The following is a 16,595-nucleotide window of genomic DNA, read 5'->3' as shown; positions in this document are numbered from 1 at the left end:
AAACCTTAAAATCACGTGGTTAAATTGCGGGAAGAATGAAAATACTTGTCAGTTGTATGAATTGTACATGTTTTAACGTTTGAACGTCAACGGGCCATATTATCATTATAACCAGTACATAAGTAATGTAAGTATTAATGATAAACAGATTATTCAGTTTGTCTCAATTTTGAACAGTTGATCAGTATTTTGGTTTAAAATAAGAAAGAAAAGTCATAGTGTAAAAACTAATGAAATCCTCTTGTTGCTTTACTTGATAAACAAATGCGGATTGGGACCAATGAAGCTTTCGTGACTTAGGTGTCCACTTACTCCTAATATTAAAGTGCTATCTGAATCATGTTTGTTAAGCTTTTAATTTTGTTTAAAGTTTTAATATTTTGAGTATCGTTTTCATCACCTGTCAAAATATTCAACAAGACAATTGTGAGCAGTGGAAGTACCATGCAAAACCAGACTTTATACACGTAACCTGTCAACCTGGCCTACTGCTTGGGAGGTTGATCTCTGAGTAGGTCGCACACATAGGATTAATCTCAGAAAGTGTAGGTCTATACAGGGACGCTTATATACCTCCCTGGTCCACAAAAGAACTTGATCAGCAAGTTAATGGATTACTGTATACTGGGAAATATTCGCCCCCGATTTATTTTTGCCCTTGTTGTCAGCGGGCAAATTTAAGACTTGACAAATACGAATGTTCCAAGTTTTCTCTTTAGTACACAATCTTGTCTGGGCGAATTTAAGATGGAACAAAACCATTTGCAAGCGCAGAAGGTCGAAAATAACCCTGAACACAGTACATGTATATATAAATCTATAACAAAAGATACCAAGTGATATTGCAATGTAAAATTATATCACATTTTGGAATTTTGTCGATTATTGAGCTATTGTTATTGTATAGCTGTTGTAACCACTTTGGGTGGTTGGTCCCAACCCCCTAAAATGAGATTGATCTTTACTTTTTTTCTTAGAAAGTCTATAAAAATGGCACACTTCAATTTTGAAAAAATGCTAAACGAAGCTATCAAGCTTGATGGACCTTTGCAGAATGGACCAAAGTTTAGATACGAAAGAAAACCTATGGAGAAAAAAGGATCAGAGTCTAGCTTGGGTACTGAATTATTTCATAATATTGTTTTCATATCAGCATTGTTATGAATTTATTTGACAGACATGCAGTGTATTTAGGGATACACTTCTACAGAAGTGTAAACATTAGACATTTTATTTCTTATATCAATTTAATTTAGGTTTGTCACCTAGACCCAAATTGAGTGAAAATTCAACAAAAACACCAAAAGGTCTGTCTCAATCAAAAACACCTGGAAAATACAGCAAAATGCCAACCCAGAAAGGGAAGACTCCCAGCAAAACCCCAAACAAGCAGTCTGGTCCAGACAGGTTAGATACCCAAGTCTCTGTGTACGCATTTCTATATCATAACTATATAGGAGCGTGTGTGTTGGTCATGTTGATTTACAATGTGTAATTTATTTAATAATGAAGTCTACAATATATGTATAGGTACTACTGTATTAACTGATATTTTGAAATGACTAACAAGAAAACGACCCAGATGAAGTTACATCTAAAATAGCTCTATACAAAACCATTATTTTTATAGATTTATTCCGAGCCGTTCGTCACAAGACATTGACCTCAGTCACTTTGCCATAATGAAAGAGAAAGCTGAAAATGAGGAGAACGACCCAGACTGGTCCCCTTCTAAAGCTCCCTACCAGAACCAGCTAAATACCGTCCTTAACAAGGGAGATAATCCACAAGATACAAAGATTCTGTCATTCAACAATAAATGTCCAGCAGCAACAGGTACAAGTGCTGAAAAGCAAAGACCAACTGAATGAATAGAAAAAAGTTGAATTAACCATGACTTTGAAATTTTTAAAGTGAAACAGATTATATATATAAATGTTTTAATTAATCAAGGGGCATGTATGTTGATATAAAAAATAAACTGCAGGTCACAGCAACAGAATGAAAGTATTGTACTCCTACAGTAAAACTACTGTCCCTAAATCCGCTGCACGGAACATTCCACAGCAACCAGATAGGATACTGGATGCTCCCGATCTTCTGGATGACTACTGTAAGAACAGTTTTGACATATAGTTTTGAGTCCAACCTAATTACTTAGGCAATGGAAGGAAAAAATATGGGTGTTTGGCATAATACCAATTACAGATTTTGAATTTGATTTTTCTAGCTATAATGTTACATAGGAAAAATCCACAAATTAATGGTTTGTTGAAATTTAAATAAAAAATGAATATTTCCATTACAGAGCTTTTCTTGTCCAATGCGTTTAAATTAAGTATTAAATTTGCCATGCCAATTCAGCCCTATTAGCAGTTTTAATCATTTTGCTATTTTAATCATGGTTTTGGACAGTTTCCTTGACAGAATTATATATTTTACATGCATCTGAAAAATTCTAACGTATTATCGTGTGAAATATGAATGATTTTGTAAGTTTATGCATCATCCAAAGACTTACTTTAACATACAAGAGCTATATGGATACAATACATTGCAGATTTGAACCTGTTAGATTGGTCAACATCGAATATCTTGGCTGTAGCCTTAGGCACGGCCATCTATCTCTGGAATGCCACTACATGTACCATAGCACAGCTTCTAAACATGCAGTCCGAGAACGATTACATAACAGGTTTGTCCTGGACCCCAGAGGGAGGAATCCTAGCGGTGGGGACTAATGCAGGGGCGGTACAGGTATAGAATAAAATTGGAATACATATATCTTACAACTGTTACTTATTGAAACATTGCATAGTGCATACATACAAAGATAAAGTTATAGTGAAGCACTAGGGATGAGCAATTCTGATTTGCTATTAATGTTATTTATTATATAGGTCTATGATAGGTTCATAATACTGTACATTTAAAAAATTAGAAATTAGGGGAATTGAATAGACTTCGTTGTAAGCAGATTTACTGTAACTATGTTTATTTTAACAGGACTTTTTATTATCTTAATGTAGTATGTGAAAGATTCAGGTAGTATATTTATAGTATAGATTGAAGAGTAATGTGAGCCCTGGTGTTTTGTAGCTGTGGGATACAGAGGCGGAGAAGTTATTACGCGTGATGACAGGACATGCCGCTAGAGTTGGCGCCCTGTCCTGGAATTCACACATTGTCAGCAGGTGGGCTCTTATCATTCGTGTCTTTTTACAAATAGTAATACATGTATAACGAATTAAGGTATTCATTGAAATCATTCTATTATGGTAGTGCATGAAAAAAAATTTGTTAGAGAGAGAGAGAGAGAGAGAGAGAGAGAGAGAGAGAGAGAGAGAGAGAGACTGAAATTCTGAAAATGATAAATACTTGTAATGGCAGCCATTAATGCATAAAAAGTTTAATTTTGAAGTTTGAGGTATTTAATTCTGCAATTGATTATCCAGTATTACCTGTAACATTTTGAACTTGATGTTGACAAAGTGCATCAACTTTAGCATCACATTGTACAATGCAGTGGAATGTGTACTTGACAATGACTTTCACACCACCCTTTATCCTGTAGTGGGTCTCGTTCTGGAGCTATCCACCACCACGATGTGCGGGTCCCTGACCACCATGTGGGGTCTCTGATTGAACACACCCAGGAGGTGTGTGGACTAACTTGGTCCCCGGACGGACGCCACCTGGCGAGTGGTGGCAATGACAATGTAGTGAATGTGTGGGACACCACCTTGGCTCTAGAAGGAGTCTCCCCTGTACAGACCTTCACACACCATCTTGCAGCAGTTAAGGTACATGTTTTTTCTTGTATTTATTTCTTGCTTGCTTGCACCCTTTGGTTCATAAGCTCAAAAGTGGTGAATATATTTAAAAGGAAACATTCATCATGTAATAGATTTATTGTAAACCAACTTTTATCCGTGTTTAAGGAAATTTACCAATTAAAGTTTACATGTCACAAGAAATGGTCACTGCAAACCAGTTTATCAATGATAAAGATACAGCAAATTAAAATGTTTACAGTTTATGTTTGTTTAAAACAAATAGAAATGGGTGTAATATTGAAATTACGGTAACACTCAGAAAATAATACAGCTTGGATTGTCTGTAGGCTTTAGCCTGGTGTCCATGGAATCCTGTGATACTAGCCTCAGGGGGAGGGACTGCAGACAGACACATCAGACTCTGGAACATTTCCAATGGTTCTTGTGTAAATGCCATAGACACAAACTCTCAGGTGACTTACTATCATCTACAGGTTTTTATACCCCCGCAAACGAAGTTTAGGGGGGTATATTGGTTTCACCCTGTCCGTCTGTCTGTCCGTCCGTCTGTCCGTCTGTCTGTAGACGCAACTTTGTCCCCCCTATAGAATTTTTTATTACTGCATGGAACAGTTTGAAAATTTGTACATATTTTGAACACCATCTGAAGATGTGCACCTGCAATTTTTTTTAAGATCAGACAAGATTTAATGATTTTATGACAGTTTTCATTTTCCTTATTCTATATATTGTACACTAATGTTGAAAAGTAAGGGAGGTAATCCTTACAGATTTTATTAATTAATTAATAGAAAGCACTCTTAAATATATTTATATAAATACATCCAGATGAAGTTTTTTGTCTTTATGTCTTAATTAATAAAAAAAATTTTATTTTTTATAAGTATTCTATCAACTGACAATGCAAAGTTTTTGTTTGTCAATGATAAATTCTTAGGAGCTAATAAGAACATCAAAGACAAGTGTGGCTGAATTCATTTGTCCCAAGGGAGCCATTATCTGAGCCATGGTTCAGATGGAGCATGTGTTTAGGGGAAATTGATAATCTGTAAAGTGGGTGATGGTTTTGGGGCTATTTTAAAACTGTTTCAAGTAAACCAAAAGGTCTATCATTATAAGGAAATAAATAATATAATGATTAATTTAAGAAGTTAAACTATTTTTAGAGGTTGTTTAAATTTATTTGTCAAGTAAATTGATGAAGTGACCCTATTGGGCATTAATTTAAATGAAATTTAAAATTACTGATATGATTGTAGTGTTTTGGCAATTTTAAAATTGTTTGTAATATTAAATTTTCTTTTTTTTTTTTTTTTTTTTACATATTTTTACATAGTATGGTAATTATGGTAATGTTTTGGGAGTTTATTGAATTTAACAAGTTCATCAAAGAAAATCATAGTCCTATGGGATCAATTTTCTGATGTGGAGTTCCACTGTGCCAAAGGAGAAAGTGAGGAAAATTTGAAACAACTAATTACATCTGTCAAGACTCTTATTAGAAAAATATGGAAAGTTTTATCAACAGAAGAGCATTGCTTGGCTACTGGTATTTCTATTCACTGCAAAGGGAGGGGTTATTGTCATTTTGTTGGTTTTTCTTTAAATCAATTAAATTAAAAAAATATATCATCAAATACATACATTTGTAAATGTATGACTGTTATAGATATGTATTTACAGTGAAATTCTGACAATTTTGATTTTAATTTTTCTTTGTTATTATAACTAATTTTTTTTTTTTTTACAATTCTAAAAATTTTTTTTGGTATGTGTTCCAAACCTTTATTATTCAATTCAATTATTTGTCCCATTTGAAATTAGCCTAGCGGGGGTATTAGTCCCATTAGGACAGTTCTAGTTCATATTGAGTGCAACAGAAGCATATTTATTTTATGAATATCTGAGACATATTCCTTGATCTTTGATTATTTTTACCAATCTTAACTTCCAAGTTTAATATTTAATTGTTATTTGTTTCACATGATTTTAGTAGACATGAATAAAAGAGTTTTTGCTGAAAAATGTTGGTCTTTTTTAATGAAATGATTTACAATATACCAAATTGTCAAGTTAAATTTGAAATTTTTGTTTTTCATCAAGATGAACAATCTTTCTTATATTTATGAAATGATTACTATATTTCAACACTATATATGAATCTGCTTTTGTGAAACCATTGCCTTTTAGGTGTGCTCCATTCTATGGTCCACTGAGCTTAAAGAAATGATCTCGGGTCATGGCTACTCACAGAACCAACTGACTATCTGGAAGTACCCCCAAATGAACAGAATCGCCGAGCTTACAGGTTTATAATATCAAGTTTGAGTTTTACTAGTCATTATAATTTCAAACAGATTCTCTGTATTTTTTTTTCGTCTTACGAATACTGGTCCGCACCTTTTTAAAGTCTGGAGTTTGACTACAGCTATGATTTGATTTGTAGGACACGAGGCTCGAGTCCTGAGTCTGACTATGTCCCCCTGTGGTACGACTGTGGCCAGTGCAGCAGCTGACGAGACCATCAGGTTATGGAAATGCTTTGCCAAGGACAAAGAGAAGGTCAAGAAAACTGCTCAGACCAAATCGGTGAAGGAAACATTCTCCCTGCCATCCAGGATCCGCTAATTCATTGAAGTCCAACACAGGACCTTCTTGTCATCGATTTTAAATGACGAGCTATTGGTAATAAGACGTGCAGGCATGTATATGTATGATGGGTTAAAGCCAGAAATTTATTGCTCCTGAAACCAGATGAAGCTCAATGAAACAAGAGTAAAATTGATGATACTGGACAGGTGCTGTTTGCATGTATTTCTTGGAATTCTCATGTCTGTACCGTGTACAGTTTGTCACTGAGCCAATCAGATCAGCCAGAGCTGTGGGTTTGAAAGGGGACATCTGGAGAGACTGGGAATGCCAGATAGCTTTTAATATCCCTCTTTAAAAATCATCTCCTTTGTTTTAATATCCATTGATAGGTATAATACAATATTGATAATAATTATTTTGAATTGATGTTTGCATTTTAGCATTCCTGATTTAGTTCAATTGTGGATCAATTTTCATTCTGTTTACCAATGTATACATGTCATCCAAATGCTTCAAGTTTCTTTTTATTTTGCATGTAATTTTTGTTTTGTTCAATTTTAATGCCATATCCTGTTCAGTTACTACACGTGTCTTGGACTGTGTTGAGGCCATTTAAAGTTTGCAGAAATTTAAATAAATAAAAAATTTTCTTAATACTTATTGTTGTCAAAATTTACATTGATATTGTGAAAAACAAAATATAGATATACTATTCAGTGAAAACCTAATGGTTAACAAATGCAAGAAGTACCGGTATATTTTCCAAGAAAAAGCAAAACTTCATTATCTGCCTAATGCACGCATCATTTATTTAGATAATGTTTTGTTAAGCAGTTTAGAGAAACAATTTGATCGCTTCCAAATGAAACACCAAAAAAAAAAACATTTTATATTTACTTCAATCTTTAAATTTTTTTTAATTACCGGTATGCATTCATAACTGTACAATTGCACTTTTACATGAAACCAAGAAAAACTTTTGAGAAAATGTTCTTTACCTTGTCTACGTATTTTGAAATGCAACAAATGATATTATTGATTAAAATATAACCACTTATTAAACGTGTAAATATTTATTGCAAAGTAGAGATGCAATACAGTGGAGTTCAGTTGGTATTTATAAATTTCTAATATTTCCTTATATTAAGGAAAAATAAAATACTCGTTATTTTTTACGTTTTAAACATGAATTATCTGATACACGTGAAAAATTCGTTCATCTAGGGAAAGACCTTTTCAAATAAATACTATTTACTTGAGTACCAGTAGAATTGTGTAAGCTATAAACTTTCAACAAAGTTGGAGAATTTAGAGATTCATGAAATCGATTTCCAGAAATATAAAGCAGCCCTCCATTTCTGAAAAGGGGTTAAAGTTTATATCTTTATCGTTTGAGGTACGAATGAAATGGAATCTTACCGTTAATATAACGACGATACATTTCAATATTTTCATTGATGAAGCACATCAGTAAAATATAAATCTTTAAAATGTATCAAACAATATTGTAACAGAATTTGAAAGACCTATCAATCAGAATTGCACATTATTATCACTCACAGTGGGGGTTTTTTTTTTAAACAAAATAAAATATAAATTTCATTTTCATGATCATATTCACAATATTTTAAAATCATCTTTATCTCAGCAGCAGCAGTTCTATTCCAGCCTTCTCCGAACAATTCTGGACACAAATTGTCGAAATCTTTTCAACAAACCGGGTCTCTTTTCTTTCTTCTCTTCTTCTTTGTTCTAGAGTATAAACATTTTTTCTTTTATAAGAAGTAGAATTTTATTTGTGTAATTATTGAATTATTTTTTCATAACTCGAATTGTCTTAAAATTTAATCTGATTGGACTTTGCTTGATGATCTTACCTTAACATACAATGGTTTGGGCCGCTTTGCGTAACAGCAAGGAAGACACAGCATGACTCCTGTGAACGACTCCACGCTCTCTTCTTGGGTTATTCCCTCTTTGATCCAATCTTGTATCTGTGATATAATAATGTATATAATTGTACATGATAAAACAAATCTACATGTACATTTTGTAGAAATTATATTTCATTTGACACTGAAAGTCACATTTGTCTGCAATACATTACGTATACCTACATGTGCATTTTCTTCTCTTATGGAGTGTTCATTATTCTTCAGTTCCTCATGCTGCAAAAAATCATTTTAAAGTAAATGGATGAATACAAGTTTTGACCCTGTATTTAAAATGTTTTTAACTTCTAAACTGAACTTATATAGTAATACTTACCACGATCTCGTAAGCGGAGTCTTCGCTGTCCAGTTGGTGATAGCTGGCACCTGGATACCCCGACCTCACTAAGCTAAAAAGCAAAACCAATATACATGTAAAATATGATGAGAGAGAGAGAGATTGGTATTTTTATATTCAGTATGCATGTAACATATTGGATGGTAGAAGTTAATGGGCGGTGTTACTCAACGTGACCTACATGTTGACATCGTGCTGTCGTATGGACTGGAAGAACTCCTCCACGGTCATTTTGTCCGGTTCACTCTGTGTCTCACTCCCAGACATTAGAAGGGTGGCGCTGTGGAGAAGGGGGGGGGGGGTTGTTACAAATCATAGCTCACCTGGACTTATGCTTGTTTCAAACATCGCAAAGCGAGGAAAGTTACATTTAGAATTTTTTTTTAGGTATTGCGATTATTTTATTTACCTGGAACCTGCCCCCGGAAAGCCGACCCTCGGTATTCTGTAATTAAACACAGGTAATATGAAAACATTTATGTAAGATATGTATTGTATAATAATATTATACTGGTACAATAGTAAAGTTACATGAATTATGCTGTTTTCCGCCATATATTAAGTGACCATTCTAAATTTATCATTTTAATTTTTGTTTTAATTTGTCTATTATGACTTTATACCCTCCATTAACTGACGTCTCCATTTCTCTCTGTCTGATTTTCTGGTTCAGTTCCTTAGGAGAGATAGGAGGGTTATCATTATTTTCCAACAATTGTTTGCTTGATCTGAAGAATAGAAAAAAAAACATTTGAATTAATATTATCAATTCATAAATTACTGTAACCAATAGCCTATAAAATACCCATGTATACATTTTTATTCTGGGTGAACGGAAAAAGAAGAAATCTTACAAATGAATAATATCTAATTATAACATACTATAGTACACTTAATCTGATTTTTAAGGGGGGGGGGGGTAGCATAATAAAATACAGCAGAGTTAATCAAACCTGTTTGTTAGTCACTGCTGGGCTACTCTATTTTTAACATCTTTGATATTAAGGAGGCTGGATAGTCGTGACTTCGCGGTTTATAAAGCGTAAACTGCCCCAAACCATTTTATATCGTATAAAACAAATAAATATTGAATTCATTCCTTAAATAAATTAAAAATTTTCAAGGTAAAAATATTTGATATATTTTTTCTTCATTAGTTTATATAGCTACTCAAATCGTACCTAAAAATTTCAAGAAAATCTGATGGCAAATTTGTTGACCACTCAGTTAAGAGTATCCAAAAGCAAGTTTTTCCTAGCCTATATTTATCAATCTTTTATGGTTTAGAATAGAAAAGAGAAGCGATATAAATTTTTTTTTAATGGTTAGGTCATTTTGTTTTGGAAGCAAAAGACCATAATTGTTTTAAAATAAACAAAAATATAAAGATGAACTTCAAAGGTAAAAATTGTATATCTGCATTGTTGAAGGATAGATATGAATCTTGCGCGAGCTTACGTTAGAATATCTTTTTGTCCGATATTCTTCAACTTTTCTTCCACTTGAAGAACCGACTGGCTTTGTGTCTTGTCGTCTCCAGGAAGGTTTAATTCAGAGCTGTAAAAACCAAGGTTCATTTCCAGATTAAAATGCTAATAATGAATTTAATCACGAGAACAAAAAAATTCACAAAATTCTCAACACACGCACCTGAGAGCGGCAGCTGAATTTTGTTTATTTTCCTCGTCCAATATCATTATATCTTCCTTTTCTTTTTTCTCCTTTCCTTCGCCATTTTGTTCGGATTTGTCTACTGCCATCTCAGCCTGTCCGTTAATTTCCGGAAACCATGATCTCAAAAGTCTGTTATGGAAAAACCAAACGGGTTGCAAAATTGGCAAAATACACTGTAAGTGACTCCTACGGCAAACAATATTTGAATAAAAAAGATTGGAGACTTTAAATGGCTTACATCTCCATTTCTCTCTGTCTCATATTCTGGAATATCTGCTCTACAGAGACAGGGGACTCCTCCTCTGCTCCAAAGTCTTCTGACAAACGTCTATGGGCAGTGATTTCAAACATTTTGATCATTAAGTTAGAGTTGTTTAATAAATGTAAATTTTTACACAAGTCACTTTTATACGAAATGCATTAGAGTTTTACCCGGACTTTGCGGAATCATCACTTTGACCAATGTCCACAGAGACCACCTGGTGTGGATCATCAATATACACCTCCTGTTGAACAGAGTGAAATTGTTAATTACTTTACCCTTGTCAATTGCAACGTAAATTTAACTTTCAAATTGCTTTTTTTATGTTTTTAACCGAGTATTCAAAAGGAAAAATCCGGTTTTTGAAATTGTGAAAATGGTGGGTGGCTGCCAAAAGTGTACTCCTATTGTACGGATAACTTCTCCTACATTTTTCAAGGTAGGAAGTTGTTCTTTTGCGGGTCAATTGTACATCCATGTATATCAGAGATGTGCATATTACTTGTATTTGATTTTTGTTAATTTAGGGGGGAAAATACAACCTGTTGTATTTAGTTATTATTTCATTTGTTTCCTTTTAAAAGTGTTTCTTACCTCCATATCTTCAATGATCTAACTTTGCCTTGTAAAACAGCGCTTGAAAACGTGTTCGAGTATCAACTCGAATGACGTCACAATTGAAAATCATTACGCGGATTACAATCATAACGTCACACAACACCCTTGTAGACTTCCTGGTTACTACGCCACAAAATATAGCGATATAAAAAATTTTTGATATATTTTGTATATGAAATACATAGTCACTTTTTATTTAATCGATTAAATCGTTCCTATGAAAGAACAAAATAATATGCAATTAAAGAATGCGTTTCAACGAGAGAGAGAGAGAGAGAGAGAGAGAGAGAGAGAGAGAGAGAGAGAGAGAGAGAGAGAGAGAGAGAGTTTTTAGTTTTACTTAATTTAATTGATGGAAATGCAAATACAGTTTAGGTTAAGGATGACAATCTTGTGTTTTATTGTGCGGAATTTCCGCAGTGTAGTAATTTTATGGTCGTCTTGTATCAGATATTGATTGGTATGGCGCGCCATAGTGTCCTCCTTGAAGCGTCGCATACTTTACATTGGTAGACCGCACGTTCACATCAGATAGCATAGGTGATATTGGCCATCAAGGTAAGTAGGCTCTAAATGCAACCCCACAAACTTTGACACTTTAGAAAATGTGTTGTCCTTCATTACCGATAAAAATTAAATATCAATCAATTATCTGAGCTTCGAAATCAGCTACTTTTGATTTTTAAATTCCTTCGATCTTCGTATTTTGGTATGCTTTACGACTTATCTAATTAATCTTTAATAACTTCAAAGGCAGAACCAAAATGAGATATAAAAATAAAAATTAAAGTCAAACTTTTTAGCTTGTGAACGTGATGAATGTATAGCGGCACGTTAGTGCTATTTTGTATTGTTAAATATCAATAAAATAATTCAAGTACCTGTATTATAACCAACTTTGAATTCTTCAATTTTAGTTTTTTAAAAGAAAACGAACAAACACGGTTATAAAATCAGTAAAAAAAATTTTGACGGTTCATTCTGGTATTAGGGAAGCGGGAAAATTACATTATCATCACTGACCACGTATAAGCCATATTAGGTATACACTACAAAATTGGTCACTGATACTATTTACGAATTAGATCAATGAAAATTTAATTGCAATTTAATTGTCTGTGTATGAACATCAGACTGTATCTTTAACCCTTACTGAACTGTTAAAAAAATTGCTTTTGTTTATTTTTTTAAATAAAGTAGACTTTATAAATACTGTATAAACCAATATGACCTTAATTTTGTTAAAAATATAAGATAATCAAAAATATTAATTTAATGATGTTCAATATCTCTCTCTCTCTCTCTCTCTCTCTCTCTCTCTCTCTCTCTCTCTCTCTCTCTCTCTCTCTCTCTCTGTGTGCTATCGATATACATGTACACATAGTATCGAAAATACAAACTGACGACAGATTCTTTTTTGGCTTTACCGTCTAAATGTAACTTTTTAAAAGATTTGTGTATTAACCCCCCCCCCCCCCCTCTGTGAATTGCAACCGTTAAAATCTCTTTCAACGGAAAAGCAGCAGACAAATCTTTCGTGCCATTCTCTTTTACAATAGTTTACATATATACATACATATTTCATTTGCCTGCCTTTATTTACTTTTATTTGCATTAAATAGTGTTCGAACATTGTTTGCCAGCTGCAAAAGTCGTTTCAAACCACGTTTTTTTTTTTGGTCGTTGGAATTGCAGTGCTACATGATTCGAGACTTGGGTTAAATATTTTTTCTGCACTGCCCACAACCACAACATTCCGATGAACAAAAAAATATATTGTTATAATTCTTTTTTTAATAACTTTGGTACTTTGCCTAAGACTCTTTTGTGTTCTTCAAAATATTGCACTTTTTATTTTGTTGGCAGGGCAAAGGAACTTGAAGAAATAGATATGGCAGCTAAAGGTATTAATATGTTTTTATATAAGACTGTATAACTGATTGTTTTTGTAGATATCAGATTAAATTTGCTATAGGCCGCAGTAATATTATTTCCAAAACATTTCTCGACAGATGTACCGTTACACGAGGCGGCGAAACCATTGCAATGGTTGCTTGGCAAATGGAAAGGCCAGGGCAAGGGAATCTACCCTACCATCAAAGATTTTGAGTACATTGAAGACCTAGAGTTCTTCCATGTTGGTCAACCAATGCTCCAGTTCAGGTACGTTGAAACCAAAAAGTATTTTGTTTTTCTTTCTTCTACTGAACTAATAAAATGAATTATAATTTATATTTTTCTGTAGTCTTAGCGTATCGCAATTGGTCCTTAAACAGTTCTTGGCTCGAAATTATTTGTACACGGATTTTACATGCGAATTTATCTTGCGAGTCTGTATATTTTGGATAAGCTTTACTTAATTTTATTTTTCATAACCTCTTTTACGCCTCTTGTTATGCATTGATTTCTTCTGAATCATTAGCCCATGTACGTATATATGTATTTTTAAAAAGGTCGTTAATGATGATCAGAGTTATCGCTCTTTTCAAAAGCTATTTTTATATTATGGGATTTTAGAAAATGTTAAGAGGTCTGTTATTACAACATATTTTTTCCCTCAGCTTTTATTCTGTACACAAAGACACAAATAAAATCCTGCACAGAGAAGTTGGATTTCTTCGAATCAAACCTGGAACCAATCAAGTGGCATTCATATCATCTCACAACAACGGTATGTATAAAGAAAATACTATGAAGGACTATAATTAACTAAAATTAAATGTATTTAAGACATAATATTTTTTTCTATATCATTTCTTTACATAAAGTTGATTGATATCATTCCGCCAGGTGTCAGTGAGATGGCTGAGGGGACGATGGAAGGTCAGAGTGTCGGCCTGGAATCGCACACTCTAGGACGCATGTCTTTCGGTAAAGATCCTCAGACAAAGAAGGTGATTGCTTTTTATAATTTTTGGTATTTACTCGATATTTACGCGATTCTACGGAATATTTCGTAACTTAAGGATTAACAAACGAGTGTGCAAGTTACCGGCTTCTTGGAATGACGTACCCGGTATATTAATTTATTTTCTTTTTCATAGGAAAACAATCGGTAATTTATTATATGTTGCACTCTGAAATGATTCTGACTTGGAAAAGATTTCTGCCTAATTGAGATGTTCTTAAGTTTCAAATCTCCATGTATTTGCATTAATAAAAGTATCAACTTTTGGGGGGTTTTTAATTAAAAAAATGTGTTTGTAATACAAAAGTTTTGCTGTAATGTTGGTAGGTTCTGTGAATTCATAACTATCAGCAAGATGGCTGACGGTAATCTTTTACAGCTAGTACATAAATCTGTAATGCTTTTGTTTTCCTTTCAGTTGAAGAGAACCCTAACGCTAGAGGGAGACACACTACATCAGGTGTTGTTTATGGAGACAAGTAACGTCACTATGACTGAACATTTACGAGCAACTTATAAAAAGGTGGAATACTAGTAGTTCAATGGAACCCAAAGTCATTAATTAATTATATATGAGTTCCATTCACAGTGAGTCAGGCGTACTCTATACATGTACTTTGATCATTGTTGATCTGACAGCGTGGTTAGCTTTTTTCTTCTAGTCAATACCGCCATCTTTGCCAGTTGCTTACAAAGATCTACGACACAAATTGTTCTCAGAATCATAAGGAATAGCAATGTACATGTATAATACATGTATAAGAAGACTTAGTGTTATGCTACTTAATCAAAATAAATTCTGGAAGAAACATTTTTTTGTTTGTTGCTTTTATATATGATAAGGTATGCGATCCAGTGTACATATGCACAGCTTATAAATGTAACAATGGTGAATCAAAGTCGGAGATCATTCAAGGGTCGAGACAAACAGCTTGATTTTCAATTCTTAAAGAGATCGCAGGTTTAAACTTTAATTGTTAGTGATAAATGGTTTTATTAACAAGGACCATACGGTTTATAGATAAAACGTAAATCTGTTATAATTTGTAACAAAGAATAATGTTTCTTCAAAATATACCTCATTGTGACGTCATCATATTGGGACATAGCAAGAGCTCTCTGTTATAAAGCAGTAGCCCTTTTCACAAAAAATCTTACGATTGATTCTTATCGTAAGTGAAAACTTAAGTTTTTGTTCATTTTCACAAAACATCTTATGAGATTCTTACGTGTAAAATTTGTCGTAACTTTACGATAGCACATACCCTCTCGTAAGTATTTCAAAACTGTAAATAATAATCTTGTTATGTAAAATAAACAAGAAAAACAGCTAAATATGATGTTCTGAGCCGCATTATGCCGTTATTTCGCATTATATAGCAGTAATAGTTGAAAAAATACACAAATAAATTAAACAAAAAATTTTACGGCAAATTTTTGTTCTAATACTTTCCTACGTCACACTAAACACACATTGTGATTGTGACGTCATATTTTGATTTCTACTACATCACATTGATTTCACTCGATGTAAGGGGTAGGGTGATTTAACCATGCATCGGACACATACCTTGGATCGGACAACTTTGTTTATAAATATACAAATAAATGTGCATGCGCTCATGTGTTGTTTTGTATATTCCTGAATTAGAACAAATGAACTTTATCATTATTAAGAATTTGACAGTCACATTGTCAAAGAAATAGCAATATAGACATCGTAAAATGACATCAAACACGCCATTATTGAAAATTTAGTTACGAAGATTTTACACTAAAGCATTATTTGAATGTTGTGCGTTTGATTGTGAATTAGTGAAAATGCACTCTCTGCCTAAAATAATTTGAAAGAAGTAAGTTTAGAAACAAAATTTGATTAAAATAAGTCCAAGAAATTTGAACAATTAATGTCAAGGTCATTATTGCACCATATGTTCATTTCACCATGGATCGGACAAAAGTTAACCATGCATCGGACAGTTTTCACTGCATGATTTTTTTCTAATAATATGGAGATTATGTGCCCATTCCTTGTGATATATTTTAAATGTGAAGTAAAATATAAATTTAAAAAATAATTGATACAAACATTTTCCTCAAACCACTTAAAAATCGAGTTTTACGGACACACCCTTTTTAGTCCAAAGTTCCTGTAGGAGCTGGCACGATAAAGAACCCCTTATGATAAATATTCCTTTAAACAGAAGCACTAGTCTAAATTCCTATAAGTAGATTTAAGGACTTACATTAAAAGAAATATGAATTGCAATTGAATAAATTAATATTTCCGAACCTTTGTATTTTTGCATTAAAACCAGAGAATGTTGTTATTTTTAATCTCTACTGCACTGCTATAGCTGTCCGATGCTTGGTAAATATTGTCCGATCCATGGTGAAATAGTTCAACGCTTCATTAATTTGCTTTATTTTCTACATTTTTAACAATTTCACAATT

The 16,595-nt window shown here is 33.1% G+C and overlaps 3 protein-coding genes across 3 annotated transcripts; 2 read left to right on the top strand and 1 right to left on the bottom strand.

Moving 5' to 3' along the window:
• LOC128182403 (cell division cycle protein 20 homolog) lies at positions 1–7,049 on the top strand. The gene is made up of 11 exons (XM_052851016.1): positions 1–127; positions 978–1,117; positions 1,257–1,407; positions 1,631–1,836; positions 1,988–2,113; positions 2,561–2,757; positions 3,100–3,194; positions 3,575–3,803; positions 4,124–4,249; positions 5,988–6,105; positions 6,244–7,049. The coding sequence occupies exons 2-11, from the start codon at positions 991–993 to the stop codon at positions 6,423–6,425; spliced, it is 1,557 nt and encodes a 518-aa protein (XP_052706976.1). The 5' UTR covers positions 1–127; positions 978–990; the 3' UTR covers positions 6,426–7,049.
• Positions 7,050–7,825: 776 nt separating this feature from the next.
• On the bottom strand, positions 7,826–11,214 carry LOC128182259 (uncharacterized). Its single transcript, XM_052850850.1, has 12 exons — positions 11,209–11,214; positions 10,785–10,858; positions 10,591–10,680; positions 10,329–10,481; positions 10,137–10,235; positions 9,302–9,406; positions 9,088–9,123; positions 8,860–8,958; positions 8,658–8,730; positions 8,507–8,557; positions 8,267–8,383; positions 7,826–8,141 (listed from the first exon to the last, which is right to left on the bottom strand). Exons 1-12 carry the CDS (start codon positions 11,212–11,214, stop codon positions 8,049–8,051), a joined length of 996 nt encoding a protein of 331 aa, XP_052706810.1. The 3' UTR covers positions 7,826–8,048.
• A 487-nt stretch (positions 11,215–11,701) lies between these two features.
• On the top strand, positions 11,702–14,951 carry LOC128181293 (peroxynitrite isomerase THAP4-like). The gene is made up of 6 exons (XM_052849647.1): positions 11,702–11,790; positions 13,099–13,136; positions 13,245–13,395; positions 13,794–13,903; positions 14,023–14,126; positions 14,559–14,951. Exons 2-6 carry the CDS (start codon positions 13,124–13,126, stop codon positions 14,673–14,675), a joined length of 495 nt encoding a protein of 164 aa, XP_052705607.1. The 5' UTR covers positions 11,702–11,790; positions 13,099–13,123; the 3' UTR covers positions 14,676–14,951.
• The last annotated feature ends 1,644 nt before the right edge of the window (positions 14,952–16,595 follow it).

Source organism: Crassostrea angulata, chromosome 4 (assembly GCF_025612915.1).
Source record: "Crassostrea angulata isolate pt1a10 chromosome 4, ASM2561291v2, whole genome shotgun sequence".
Classification (NCBI taxonomy): Eukaryota; Metazoa; Mollusca; class Bivalvia; order Ostreida; family Ostreidae; genus Magallana; species Magallana angulata.
Note: the sequence above shows the minus strand (reverse complement) of the source record. Positions and strands in the feature narration are given on the sequence as shown.